The sequence below is a fragment of the Neopelma chrysocephalum genome, unplaced genomic scaffold (genome assembly GCF_003984885.1).
Source record: "Neopelma chrysocephalum unplaced genomic scaffold, ASM398488v2 Primary Assembly neopelma1_61b, whole genome shotgun sequence".
Lineage (NCBI taxonomy): Eukaryota > Metazoa > Chordata > Aves > Passeriformes > Pipridae > Neopelma > Neopelma chrysocephalum.
Window position 1 is genome coordinate 805,893 of NW_020897717.1, and position 14,897 is coordinate 820,789.

At 45.2% G+C, this 14,897-nt stretch overlaps 1 protein-coding gene across 1 annotated transcript in view; it reads right to left on the reverse strand.

Moving 5' to 3' along the window:
• Positions 1-14,897, reverse strand: part of MDGA1 (MAM domain containing glycosylphosphatidylinositol anchor 1) — a 143,923-nt gene that overhangs the window by 82,309 nt on the left and 46,717 nt on the right. The window contains exons 2-5 of the mRNA XM_027681913.1: positions 13,385-13,524; positions 10,428-10,602; positions 5,872-6,068; positions 2,929-3,061 (exon numbers count right to left, since the gene is read on the reverse strand). Coding sequence (XP_027537714.1) covers positions 2,929-3,061; positions 5,872-6,068; positions 10,428-10,602; positions 13,385-13,524 — 645 coding nt within the window. The remainder of the gene's footprint in view (positions 1-2,928; positions 3,062-5,871; positions 6,069-10,427; positions 10,603-13,384; positions 13,525-14,897) is intronic.

Here is a 14,897-nt window from a genome sequence, read left to right on the forward strand (position 1 = left end):
ACATTGAACTAGTCTCAGATTCACAGGGCATGGACAAACTGACAGATGCAGCATCCATCCCCGTCAGAGACAGAAAAAGGCTGGGACCAGCCTCTATCCAGAGAGAAGGTGTCAGAGTTGGGAAGCACAAACCAGATGTCTTGCATGCTCTGGTTAAGATTTAGGGCTCTTGCAGCATTTGATGTGCACATATCTGACCCATACTCATCTTGCCCAGCTCTGGGCAAGGCAACATAGAAAAAACATGACATGCCGGCAGAAGCACTGCATCAGGACAGGTTGTGTGTACATGCAAGAAGGAGGCAAGGAAACTGCAAATCTGCTACCTGCACAGCTCCAGGCAGCAAGCTCCCATGACATACCTCAAAATGGAGCCCTGGCTGTGGTAGCCTGTGTGGATCCCCACTCCCCACTCCCACTCCTGTCAGCAGACAGAGGTTAACAGACTGCAGACATTGTTATGCAGGAGATGAATCTCATTTATTTGTAACCTGTGGCAATTCCTTTTGTTCTTGGCTCAGAAAACCTGCTGGCAGAGTCTGCGGAGCAGCGAGGGGACCATTAAAAACAAAGAATTGCTTTCAATTCCCTTTGAAGTCCAATTTGCTGCAGTAAAACTGCAGGAGAATTAACCAGCTGGCCTGCTTAATTTTGCAAAAATTGAGGAAGGGGAAAACATCAGGCTGACCCTGCTGGAGCAGGTGATGACAGCCCCGTGCTGAGCTGGTCCTGTGGCCCTGCAGACTCAACCTGCTGCTTGGAGCCATGCAACAGCAGCAGAACAGAGGAAGACCCGAGAAATCTTCCTCCCATTAAGATTGCAGACAAAGAACCCAACCCCTGCTGCAAGGGCCAAGCTGCTCACACAGAGCTTGGGAGAAGCACATCTCCTTACTGGAGACTATGATCTGCCCAAAGGCCACTGAGGAGTCAGCTGAGGAACTGAGGAGCCAGCTGAGGAAAAGCAAATGAACTGAGAAGATTCCCTTGGCCTGACATGATCTGACCCACCAATTTCCCTCAAGGTCTGTAGTGCTCGGGACTATAAATATTTAAGAGATGGATTTCCAACCATCTGAGCGCCTTTTGGACCCTTCTCAGTTGCAAAGGCAAAAGCATCCTGAGTAAAGATGCTCAGGATTCTGGGCACAGCCAAGGCTAGAGAAGCTGTGAAAGCACAAGTGCAAGAGGGACAGAAAAGACCTAAGCAAAAGAGGAGAGAACTAAAGAATTTCCTTTAAATATTTCCCCATCTATGCACAATACTACCTACAGGGCAAGTAACCCAGATAATATTTTGAATTAAATATACTTGTGGTATTTAACGCAAATCCTGCTCACACCGCAATGCCAGCTTCATTTTCACTGCCAACTTTTAATACAATTTGCTACGAACACATTTTCCATGGCCCCTTTGAGCTTGTAGTGCCAGGCTCCACTGTAACTATGTATAAATATGCATCTATAATTAAGCAATGGAAAAAAAATACTAGATATACGTACTACATGGTCCAGGTTCAGAGCTTAGGTAAGTACTTAAGAACTTGGTGTAGATTCAGACATATTGCTGACTTCTGATTGGGGCTACAACCAGAATATACATTTTCCCATTCACTTAGTAAAGGGGCTGGATTGAAATGAAGGGTAGTTTCCCTGTGCTTTGGCTGGCAGGGGGAGTGAACATGAAGAGAAATTTGATTTTCTGACTCTTCAAAGGTAAAGATACACAGGAAAGAAGAGCTGTATAAGATCCCTTTCTTCATCATGAGCATAAGTTTTTAAAGAGAATATTTCAACATTTTCTACAGTCTCATCCTGAGAGAAATTCAGTTAATAGGATGAGTTGCTCAAGACATATTCAGAGATCTTACTACACAGAGAATATTTTTTCTGACATTAGCTATAATTCACTTTCTTAAGCTCATTATTTTTCTTCTTCCTACCTAAAATGAGGCAACTATTGTTCAACACCTTGGGCTCAAGTTAGATCAATAAACGCAATTTAAACAGTATCAACAGTATCCTGTCAACAGTTAGCAACACCAAAAAAGTTCTGTTTCCGCTGCACGAAGATGACACAAGGGATGCAAACTGCTTTGTGTTACATTAGAGAGGTGAATAATTCAAACCACTACAATGCCTTTCTCTCTGATCATGGAATACCCCAGGGCTGGAAGCGATTTCCTGACATTTACTTACTATTTGAAAATATCCAACACATGTGGGGACTTTGCAGGTGGGGATTTTTTTTGTGTGTGTGGTTTTGTTTTGTTCTGTTTTTTAATGGACAGGCTGCAATTAGGTCCTTGCCAGTATTTGATATGTGATGCTCAATCAGTTACTGCAGGTCAAGCAAGAGGCACCAAACTGAACCTGCTGAAAACTGGAGGTGCCCTTAAGTATTGCCAACATGAATATGAGTGTAAATCTCTTTATTGGGAAGGCACTGGAAAGGTATGCTTTCTACAAACACCAGTAGCAGTGGAGCCTGTTAGTTGGGATGTGCTGAGAGTACAGCCTGGCAAACCAGGCCAGAGTCACACATGGATGAATTATTTGTAAGAACTGCAGCACTGCCCAGCTTTAGATGTATCGAATCTATTTTTAAAATGACTCAGAATTATAAATAAATAAAACAGTGTCTGAGTTAAAAACTACATAGTGCCTCAACACCTACACGTAGTCTCCTTTAATGATCTCATGTCAGGCCTGGCCAAGGCACCGGATATATGCAGTGCTACAAGAAATTAGAGCATCCCTGGCCACAAGACTTCCATGTGAAGGCTCTGTAATCCTAGCAGCCATGTACATGAGGGTGATGTACTGCACACCCTGGACAGGGTTCTGTGTTACCCTTCTGGAGGAGTAATGGTCATTAAGCAGGCGAGGGGGCAGAGGGTTGCAGGGACCCTTCGCGTCCCCTCTTACCTGTGGTGTTTGTGAGCTGGAAGGTGATGGATTTGTCAGGGATGCTGCAGACATTGCGGACAGACACCTGGCATGTATAGCTGGCATAATCCTGAGGTCGTAGGTTTTTCAGCTTCAGGACTTTGGTTTCACCCTGGGATTTGGGAAAAAATAGGGGGAAAAAAAAGACACAAGTGTACAAAGCACAGATCATCACTGCAAGTCCACAACCTGTCCCAAAGTTTACAGATTACCAGCAGGTCCCATCAAACCCTCAGGGAACTGAGCAGATTCCAAGCCCCTCCAGCTCTATATAAAGGAGACACAAAATGTTTGCAGTGGTAATTTCACCTCAGGGATTTCTCAAAACACACAGCAACTGACTGACATTTGATCTGAAGGCACTGCCAAACAGGTCTGGGCATAATTTCTCATCAACTGCTGCCAGAATCATCTTGCAGAACATGACAAACCTTAAACATCCCAGAACAGATTCTGGGATCTCACTCTGAGATGTCAGTAGGAACCCAAGGAAAGTCACTGGGGACCCAACATTGCCAAACCAAAGTAAATTAGAGCAGATTGAGGCATTAATGCGGGCCTAAATATGACAAGTTCAACAGTTACACTGTAGAAATTTACAGTATAGAGGGAAAGAAGATAATTTAGAGAAATACTCAAAGAATTCCCAAAACTTTCTGATCCTTCTTCTCCAGATTCTAATCTCATTTATGTGGATATAAATCCAGAGTGGCTGCACAGACTTTGATAGCCTTTTCTCATAGTAAGGTAACAAACAAAAAAAATCACTGCCTGGCACTCCATTAGTTACTGGCTTGTTATAGAAACAGAATCAAGTTGTTAAATTAATGATAGATGTGTTCTGTAGATTTTTATTTACAGAATGCAGAAAGCTCTGAGGTGCATCCTATGGTTTGCACACCATACAACTCATATGTCTTCCCCCGACAGCTTGTCACTATTTTCTCCTTGTGTTTGTCTAAATCTCTTTTGGATAAACCATTCCATAACTGCCTGCAAATGTGAGAAGGTGTCAGCATGACAAATCCTCCTAAGGACAACCTTGGGGGACTGGACAATGAGCTCAGGCATGCTAATATGCAGAGAACAAGGACATGAACTGAATAAATTAGAACGATAAATACCTGGGACACCAATAACCCTGTGAGAGCCCTGTCCCCTGAGGATTGTTGCTGTGCCACACAAATGATGGCATTTACACTGTGCATGTCATCTACTTACTTACAGGGTCATATGTATCCTGTTTATTGGTTAGTAAATGTTGGGTAAATGTATATAAAGTCTTCAACTCCTTTCTAATGTAAAAGTCTGTTCAAACCTGACACTGGTACAGGTTCATCTCTAAGACAATATTGCAAACCCCAGTGAAGGGTGCTTTGTTAAACATAGTGCATTTGAGCTCCAGCAAGATTTTCCCCTCCCAACAGTGTTGCAGAGGTGTGTTTTTATTAACTTCAACTCTTACCAACCCAGGCTTACCAGCTTACAGGCTTATACTGGTGCTAAGGAGAAGACCATAAGGGCATGCCTCTGTGAGCACAGCAGTCCTAATACCCTCTCTCAGAGCTGGGAATGACCATGTTGGGAACACTGCCTGAGAGGAGCTGCAGGATGATGGGTCCTTTACACATTAATGCTGCAACATGGTGAATTTCTGCCAGATGAGCTGAAGAAAATATCCCAAGACATCATCTCATTAAGCAATGTCTCCCATTAATTACACTGAGCTTAGTGAAAGCTGGAGAGCCCATGGTGGCTTCCTCTAAGGCCAGGGATGTCCTACTTGGGAGCCACATAGTGCACAGACAAAGCTGTCTTCAGGGCCAAACAGCAGTGCTGACTTACAGTGTTTCTGCAAATCTGCTGCTAACCTGCAGCTCTCTCCTCCCTCCTCATCCCCCTGAATGTTTCCATTTGGCTGCCCATTTCCATGACCTACAGAGATGGCGTGTTTCAATAAAATATGAACATGACTACATTAACTTAAAGGTTGCCTGGGGCATTGCTCAGAAATCAAACTTGGGCAGAATGTGCTCAGGGCCCAGCTTTGGGAGTGCAGGAAGGTGCTTGGGATGAAACAGGTGCCCTGGGGAGCTGCCCTTCCAGCCCGCCCTTCCAGCCCTCCCTTCTCATCCATCACTGCCTTGTGCTGCCTAGCAGACTTGCTGGAAATACTGGGGCTGATTAGCATCTGAAGGACATTCAGAACCGGAGCTCAGCTTAGGATAACATGCCCAGAGTGCCTTGGCAAGAGAAAAAAATCCCTTTGGTCTCCCACTGCATTGGCAGGCTAATTACTGTGAAGGAAGTGGTATTCATGGGGGGAACATGGTTGTGCAGGGCAAGTCCAGCACAGGCAAGCAGGACAAGCAGAAAGGATGTGGACTCCTTGTCACTGGACAAGTCAGGAAATGCCCAGGCATCTCTGCTCCCCATTACACGTGGTCATTCGGAAAAGCCCATGGACCCCACAGCAATGCCTGCCATTCGTTCACACTGCTAAACAGGAAGCACTTCCTCGCGCATATGGGGCTTGGGCATTCAATTACAAAGAAAAAAAAATTAGCAATGGGAGATAAAGGAAACCTGATCTTGGAAGTTTTTGCTTGGATTTTCGTCTCAGCTATCCAACAGCCACATAAACTCATTAGAGGAGCTGTGACCTGCTCTCAGGGACAGTGACAAAAAGGGGAAGGTAATTCTAGGCTGTCACACTGCCCCCTGCTGCTCTGCTCTTCCTGTATCCTGGTAATCTACATGCAGAAGGCTCTACCAGCCTTTCTGGAGACAGTGCTCCTTGCAGTGCTCCACACTCTCTCCTCAACATCATAATCCATACAGAGAAGGAAAGACAATCTACTACAGTGCCCTGCATCAGCAAGACACTCAACATAAGTCGGCAGAGATTTGCTTTTTTTTCACCTGTGTGTAGAGGGGTTCATAGATGTCCACGCCATTGTCCTGACTGTGAGAAAGGGTCTCAGCTCCCCGTTTCCAGATGAAGCGAGCTGGTGGGTTGGAGTTGACAGTGCAGCGGAGGAAGACAGTCTTCTCTTGGTAGAAGCTGCCACGTACATCGCTGATGGTCTGGTGAACGGTTAGAACAGGTTCATCTAGATCTGGAAGGAAAGCAGGGACGGTCGCAGCAGCAGTTAGCAAAGCTTGGTCTGCATGTACAGCCTGCAGAGCCGATGATGCTCCAGGCACCACAGAGGAGAGGGGAAGGTCCCACACATTTGGCTGATGACAACTGCTGATTTAAGAACTGATCCGAGGGCAAGTAATACAACCAATATCTAAAGGGAACAGACAGGAGAAGCCAAAATTGTCCCGCTCACCACACAACCTTCAGAGAATAGAAAGCAGTCTCTGGTTTGCAGATCCCCATGCAGTCCTCAAACCACATGCCTGCCACATGCCTCTCAGAGCAGTGGGCTGCCTCACCTTCCACAATGGCACAACCCCGCTCCCTCCCTCAAAATCACCACTCTCTACTTCAGTGAGAGGTCAGAGGGATCCCAGGAAACTCTGCTCTATCATTACTTCTCCACTTTTCAACTCCCAGATCCCTCCTGGAATCACGGGACTAAGCCCATGGCTATGAGGTGTCCATACAAAGGACAAGATAAACCTGCAAGTAAAGGAGTGAGAGTGAAAATCAGGACAAGATCGAGGAACTGAGATGGAGAATCATCTAGACAGGAGCAAGCCTTGTGGGGAGTCCTGGGAAAATGAGATTCAAAACACTGTAATAGGAATGCATAATTTCTCTCCCTATTAAATATCCTCTGTATTTTCTTCAAAGTCTGTACTGACTACCCTTCTTCAGCAAATTCTACTCACTTCAACTCCATTCCCCATCCCTAAACTGATTGGATTCTTTTGTTTTCTTCCTTTACAGAAGGCACTCCTTACAATTCCCTCATCACACCTCTACCGGACCTGCAGCCATCATGACTGAATCAATGGTCATCAGTGACTTCACTTGCAAGGACACAAGCAATAGCCCCGCAGGGAGAGTATTTTCTCCATCCATGCAGAGCACGCTGCTCCCTTAGAGTTGCCCACCTGCTAAAAAGGGATCATTTTCTTGGAAGTTGCACCATGTATCAATGTTTGAACATCGAGTTAGCATGGGGGAAACCTCAGAGAGGGTGGATCTTTCTCCTCCCAGAACCACTTTGAGACTGACTGAGGTTAAACATTAAGATCCCACTTGACAAGAATTGACCCTCTAAAACTGAAATCTGTCCCTGTGCCCTCATGTATGTCTTTTAAGGCATCTTTTGAGCTCAGTTAAAATGATTCTACATTTTCAGGAGCCTTATGACCCCATCTTCAGCTTTGAGGAAACTGAGGTATGTCTCTGGTGCTGCCAGCAAGTCTTCTGCTCATGTTAACATGTTAACATGCTCATCGCCTCCTGCCCTCCTATGCCACCTAATTTTCATTGCATTTTATTTTACAGATTTGCAAGTTTGGAGATCTGACTTCTAGAAAGGAAGAGGGAAGCAAGGATGAGTTTCTGTTAACAAGTCATCCAAACAACATATGTTCTCTGCTGAATCACAAGTGTCAGCTTGTGCATTTGCATATTTTAATGAGCTGTATGCTTGGCAGACAGCAATTGTAATGGGATCTGAAATTTGTCTGCTTGACCATAGCTCAGAGATATGAGCAGAGCCATTAATGGAACAATGACAAGACTCAAAAAAATATCTCAGGGGACAAAAACCAAACCAAAACAAAAAACCCAACCGAAAAACACTCAAGGCTGAAGGAAAACATACGCAAGTGGAAAAAAAAAGGCTCCTCTCCATACAGTACTGTCTTCATGTGGCCATAGGGTGACTGAACTTTACATCAAATTCTTTTGGACCAGGACCCTGGGAACAGATTCTCCTCTTTTCCTTCTTCTTTGTCTTTAATTATCCTTTATTTGTTCGAACTTTACATGAGTGACTCTGTAGCAACCATCATTCTAAGAATCCATTTCTCAGCAGAAAGTATGGTGAATCATTTCCCTTTCTAACCAAAGAAGATGCTTGCTGTTCAGGTCTCTTGGCTCCCAGCTACTCCCCACACAGAAAACAACATTTTTCTTTTGGTTGCTAAAGCTTTCCTCCCTCGAATCTTTCAGCCTTCTTTTGTAGCAGTCAGCTCTAGGTCTAGCCCTCCTGAGAAAAGCTAAAATAAAGCCTACAGTGATATGTATGTCCTTGATCTACAAGTAACACCACTGATGTCAGTGAGCTGCACAAATGATAAATTTGGCCCAAGGCTGCTCATGGAGATGACCACATGGGATGTTTCATGCACAGTAAGAGCTTGTAAACATCCATTCTTTCTTTTCCTTTACTTTCTCTCTCTCCCACATGGAAATACTCTGAACAGCAGCTGCCTCTCTGCCAGTATCAAATCAATACATTAAAGCCTCACTGATGCTCATTTGAGGCAAAGGAATATCATGCTACAGGATTTAGAGTTTCCAGTTTAATATCCTCTTGGCACCAACAATGCTCTCTGTACAACCATGCTGTCTAATACTAAAAGTATGACTGAGGACGAGCAGTAGCTGTCAAGGACACCAAGGTACACATGAGGGTGTGTACACATGACCTCTAACTACAAAATGGGATGCAGGGAAAGAAGGGGTTTGTTTTCAAACTCTTGTTCATTCAGCTGAAGGTTGCCTGGGTGAGCGTTCAACAAAAACTGTGACTTTTCCTATATGTTCCCTTTACCTACTGCAAATACCAGCAGAAAATAATCTCTCCTTCCTAAAAACCAAGTGAGCAGAACAGAGGTGCAGTACCAAGTCCATCTGCAGAGTAGATGTTAGTATGAGAAAGCCCTTGGCCACCCCATTAGCCCCATAGTTCTACAGGTCAGAGCTGCATGAGGGACCATGGGACACTACATCACTCTAGCTCCATCCTGCACTGTGGGAGTGCCCTCAGGGCATAAAGAGATTCATGGCGCAGTCCTGTTCTAGAGACACAGGCCCTGACAAAGTGTCACACTGAGGCTTAAGAAAAGCAAGGCCCCTTTGAAATGGAGAGTTATTGTATGTATGCTTCCACCCACATAGGAGAAGAAATGGGCAGAGAAGCTAAGCAGATCTAGGGCAAGTGTCAGAACTCCCCTAGACAAAGCGATGCAATGCCAATGAAAAAATATCCATCTTACACACAGTGGCTGCTGCTGAAGCAATCTATTTCCCCAGCCTAGGTAGGATGGTGCCCACACACCAATAAAGGGTAGGGCAAAAGATGGGAACTTCTCCCAGCCATACAATATGACTGCAGATCATAAGCCTGCCAAGAGCTAAGGATGCTCATGTCTGTGGCACAGTTTGTGAGAGTCACATCACAGTAGGGCTGGACAGCAGGACTAAGAGGAAGCATTCAGGCAGCAGTTGCTGTCAGTAAAAATATCTGCAAAAGTATCTCCAGGTATGTACTGGAGTTTTGAAGCCTGGAGGTTGCTCCACTGACAGATAACCACAGAGCACATCAGCACAGAAGACTGTCTTGCTGATGAGCATGGGAACAGGTCATGACAGGTTCTGGGACAGTTTCAGCTGCTTTATCGTATTTCACAACTTTTTAGCATCACCTCTTGCTGGCTAGGCCTTCTCAGAAGATATGAGTGAGGAGAGAGATTTGGTATTACTTGGGCTAGAGAAAATTGGAATAGTGAATAGCTAAGGACAATGAGCAGAATGGTAATCTTCTGAAAGAGAGTAAATATGTTCAAAAGTTGCTTAGACATTAAATCTTGGATTCCTCCCATATGGGTGTTATGGCATAAGTTTAATTTCCCTCCCTTTTGTTCACAGCAGCCCAAGAATAGACATTAATCCTGAGAATAAACATTAGGAGAAAACTTCAAAACTTGGAGCCCAAGCGGAAAACCACTAATAGCATCTCTGGGACACAAGAAGGATGGGCACTGTGACCAGCCAGAGAAATGCTGAGTCACCTTTACATTCACCCCTTCACAGCTCAGTCTCCTCAGCTGCATCCCATAGTCTTCTACACTGTTTCCATCATGCTACAGAGCTGGCAATGCTTGGGAGCAGGGCACTGATTTCAGAGACTCTCCCAGCATCGGGGGCACTACCAACTTCAAGAAGCATTGGTTTGCTTCAAGCACTACCAGCTTCAAAATTAAGACAAAGAAAGCAGAAGCTACCTACAATGCTAAATCCCAGACAAGTGCTAGGGAATCCTGTCAGTGATAGACATTGTGGCACCTAGATAAGAATGACTCACAAGGACAGGTAGAGCTATATTTTTCATGGATTGGTCTAATCTCTTAGGGAAAATGGACCCTGGGGATGCCATGCCAGTCCCTTTGCTCCTGAATCAGGTGCACGTGGTCCTAGGGCAATGCAGCTCCCCGCTGGCCCCGCAGCAAGGCAGAGACATGCAGTAGAACTGTGGGAAGGTCTGGGTTGCCGCTAAACGACTTACACTGCACATCTACTCGAATGGACTTGATGGCAGGGACCCCAACCCCATTTTCTGCTTTACAGTAATAGCGGCCCCCCTGCAGCCTTTGGATCTTCTCAATCCGAAGGGTCTCGTTAAGCACTGACGTCTCTTGGAATTTGTCCGACGCGCTGCCAGCTGTTTTGGTCCATCTCACCTGCATGAGAAGAACAACACAAATGAAATCAGTGGCAGAAAATAGAGACCCCAAGGTACAGCAGAGCTCCCTTTGCTGCTCTTCTCCCTCCTCTCTAGCCCTCTCAAGAATGGGTCCTACAGCACCACCAGACAGCAAAGCTCAACTACTGATCTCATTAAGTCTCAGTAGGCCAGCTGCTGATTCTCACCCATCACTGATTCCCACGTCCAAGAATCCAGGATGAGCCCTTAGTTCACCTAGACACACACTGCATATTTCCCGCTCCTGCTCTGGTTCTGTAAACCCAGCAGCTTGCTCAGTTTTATTCCGCACAGGACTATCAGCATTCAGCCTTGGGACCGCATGTGGCTGGTAGGTCATGATGCTGCAGCAGACTCAGCTCACAGCTACAGAGCTTTCATTGCAGTTCACACTCATCTTTTTCTGGACAGCAAGGCTATTTCTGCTTTTTGCTTTTCCAAGAGTGAGAAAATGCAGTTGCTATCTGACTCTTGCCCCTTTCCCACAGGGAACCCCAGTGTATTTTATTTTTATAAGGCATCCTTTTGCAGTACACAAGGTTTTCCTCTGTTTTTAAAGATACAAAAAAGAAAGAAAAAGAAAAAAGAAAAAAAATCCCTTCAGATTTCAAGCTATCTTTGCATTTTTTTGTCCTTATGTTACATATCTTAAGATCCTGGCTTGCAGGGACAATGGAGCTGCATGATATTTCATGGTGAATGGTGGCAAGAGGACAGCAATCCTAAAGACTGAATGGTAATTCTTATGTCTTGAATGAGGTACAACCCTCACAGTGGCAGTACAAGCTTTCCCCTTGTTTTGTGCAGTACAGACAATGAAAGAGAGAGATGGCTTTTCCCAGCCCATTGGTTTCCTATATCTACAGCCTCCCTTCTAAAGGCTGGTGACTGCCGGTCTCCTACACTGGTGCCCATCTAGACTCTGGGACTGAGATCCAGCAAGATCAGCTGGCAGAAAGAAGACAGACTTGCATTCAGCATTGGCCATAGATAAAATGGACCAAATACCTTGATCACTCTGCCAGACTTTGCCTAAAGCTCACTGCCATCACCTGATTGATGCTGGTGCTCTAGAAAGAGAAGGGGTGTCTACGTCTCACTCCCAGAGCACCAGACTGAGCAGATTTTCAGAGCTAATGACCGTGGATTTATTCAGCCTTTGTAGGCTTATGAAATGGTCTGAGGGCCCCAAGACTCTCCAAGTCTCCTGTTTGCAAGGACAATTCAGCCAGCTCTTTAATCTTTTCAATTGCAATCTCATTTAAGTATTTTGGCCACATTTTCATGCCTTAATGACTGGCTGATAGAAGGGGAAAGAGAAGATTAAACAAAGGTTAACATAAGAGCTTAGCTGGGAAAGAAATCAATCCATGAGGAGGAAGGGCAGAGATAGGATGCCTGTCATGTTTTATATGCACAGGTTCCAGTCTCCCCAGTCATGCTTGGTTCCACATTTTCATGTACCCTGTGCATGTCCAGGCAATGACAAGCCACCATGTTGCTCACTAGAATGCTGTCTGCAACAGGCTCTGCTCCAGAAATCTCTCTGGCTACTCAGGCTCAAATCCCTACAACCTGACAGGACCTTCCCACACATTCAACAACCTTAGGCAGGGCCAGCCCTGCCATCTTCCTCATTTACAATGTAGTTAGGTATCATTTGCCTATCACAGTCACAAGCCTAGGCTGGTCATTTTTGCTGGCTTGGTTCAGATTATTTTCTTTTTATTGTTTTCAGGATATGCTTTTGATGGATAAACCATTTCAAATCCTGCTGGCTCCCTTGCCTTTGTCATCGTTTCTTTGCCAAGTAGCTCCTCACAAGCAAGTCCACTGGCATTACTGGTATATGCAGACATACGGCTTCTTAGCACAAATATTTTTGGCAGGATTGAGGAAGGGGGCCAAGAAGACACATGTATCATATGTGTCTCCCTTGAGTGTATTTTGGCACATCCATCCTCATAGTATGCACCAGCTGCCACTCCTACCGTGCTCTGTCCCAGAGCTTACAGACCCATGCTCTGGTCCAGTAGCTCTATGGACTCATCCACCCTAACACTGAACCACCCTGCTTGAGTATCTGAAGGGTGGAGAGGTGGCTGCATGGGACTTGAGGCTATACAAGCCTCTAGGCATCCCAGGGAAAGACTGCAAGTTAGCCAAGCTCAGCTTCATACCTCTCCACTGAACTGTGTCTTTGACAACAGCATGGATATGTCCAGTGCCACGAGTATGAATCTGCCTCTGCTTGGTGGCCATAAATCAATGAAAAGTGGGCTCTGCACAGTGGTCAGTGAAGCGCAGTACAAACAACTTCACAACCTCTCCCAAGCAAAGTCCTCTGGGCTGTCATCATGTGAGAGACTGATGGACCATGAAGGACCAATTCCTATGGCCAGCACATGTGGGTAGCCTTATCTATTCTCTACACTGTTCCTACTTTGTAGTAAGAGTATTAAAGGTTTGAGGGTTGTATATTGGATTCAGTCTGGGCTTTCAGATTCTGGGGGGACTTCACTGAAAATCATTAGAAGGTCTCTGTAGGCTCCTGCAAAGCTTTGTGGGCTGTTTTCCACAAAAGGAACCTTAAATGCTTCATAGCTTAACAAACAAGTGCTTGTGTGATGGGTCATCCCTATCTGACTCCAATATGTAGGAGAAAGCTGGGCACCCCGCTGCCCACAATTTTGCTCTATGTGGAGACTACAAACAAGTGCCATGGGGAGTATGGGTGACAGCTAAGACTGAAAATTTACCTGTGGCCGAGGGTGTCCTGTGACCAGACACTGCAGAACCAGCGTGTCCCCCTCCCGAATTGTGTAAACGCGTTCACTGATGTTGTCTTCCTTCACCACACATGCTTGCCCAGCATGGATGATCTGGGCCTGAGCAGGAGCTGTGGAGAGAAAAGAAGAGGTAAAGAGGGAAATGAGCAGCATCCCATTTCCTTGTGCCCGCTACCCAGGGCAGCTGCTCCCACAGCAGGGTGAAAGAGCCAGTTCTTAAGCCACAGAGGAGAAGAGCCCAGACAGTGCTGGGAATGAGACACAAAGGTCTTAGGAAATAGAAAATTAAGCAATTTTTCCCATTTCCTGGGCAACTGGTATCAACTTTATTTTAAAACCTTTGGTCTTGTGATGAGCAGCTGTAGGCATTGAAAAGCAGAATATGGAGATTTTTGGGGGACCCTTCTGCATGGGTTGAGTACTAAGAATATCCTATTCTCATCTCTCCCAGAGAGGAGTACGTAGAAGCAGCTATTTCAGGGACTTGGTCAAATCACAGCTGCTCTATGCCTGTCAAAAATAAGCCTGATTACTATGATTTACCTTGCAGGGGTCTGGCATAACTACCAAGCAGAGTCAGAAAGGGCTTTGAAGCCCTGTACAGCGATTAGCACACATACCTAGAACAGGCATAGCACACACTGCAGGAAAAACAAGTCTTTCCCATATTAAATAGCAGCCTATCTCAGCCTTAAGCAAGAGAGAACACTGTCTGCAAGATCAGGGGACCCAGAATCTCTAGGGATCTCTACACCTAGGGCTCCAAACAGGGACCAGTTACTCCCAGGAAAATGATTGAAGACCAGCGCAGTGGAAAAATACATAGAAAGAAAGTCCCCAAAACAGAGTTAAAAACCACAATGACCCCAAAAAGCACCTATGTCCCATTGCAGCCCTGATGAGCAGCAGGGATAGACAAGCTCTAGGAGAACAGGATTTTATAATTAAAAAAGCCTCAGCTCTGAAGTCCTGTGAAAACAGCCTTTGGCTCCCTACTCCAAAGCATTTGTATGATCACAGAAGCAGCTGAGATGTATTGAAGGTGACTTTGCAGCCCAACAGGACACCTCCGTTTGTTCAAGGGGAAAACTCCACTCGCACTTCAAGGAACAGAGAAACCCACAAACGTCTCTGAGTCAGTGTCTCAGTGACAGTTCCCTGGGATACTTCTCTGACTTGCTAGAATGCTTCCAGGAGACTCTGGAGTCACATCTTGAGCTCCTATTTGTGAAATATAATACAAATGAACAAACCACTGAGGAGATGATCAAAGGTGTCAAAGGAACCAGCTTTAGTAAGACTTCTTAAACATGAACAAATTTTGCACAACCTATTAAGGCTGAACCAGGAACCCACTTTTTCCTCAATGTTAGTTGAACTTCAAAGACTCCTTTTTTAAAAAATTATTTTCACTCTTTTGACATGACCAAAATGTTCTAAAACCAATCACCTGGGCAAGAGAAGCCCTCAGATTTTTACTGGC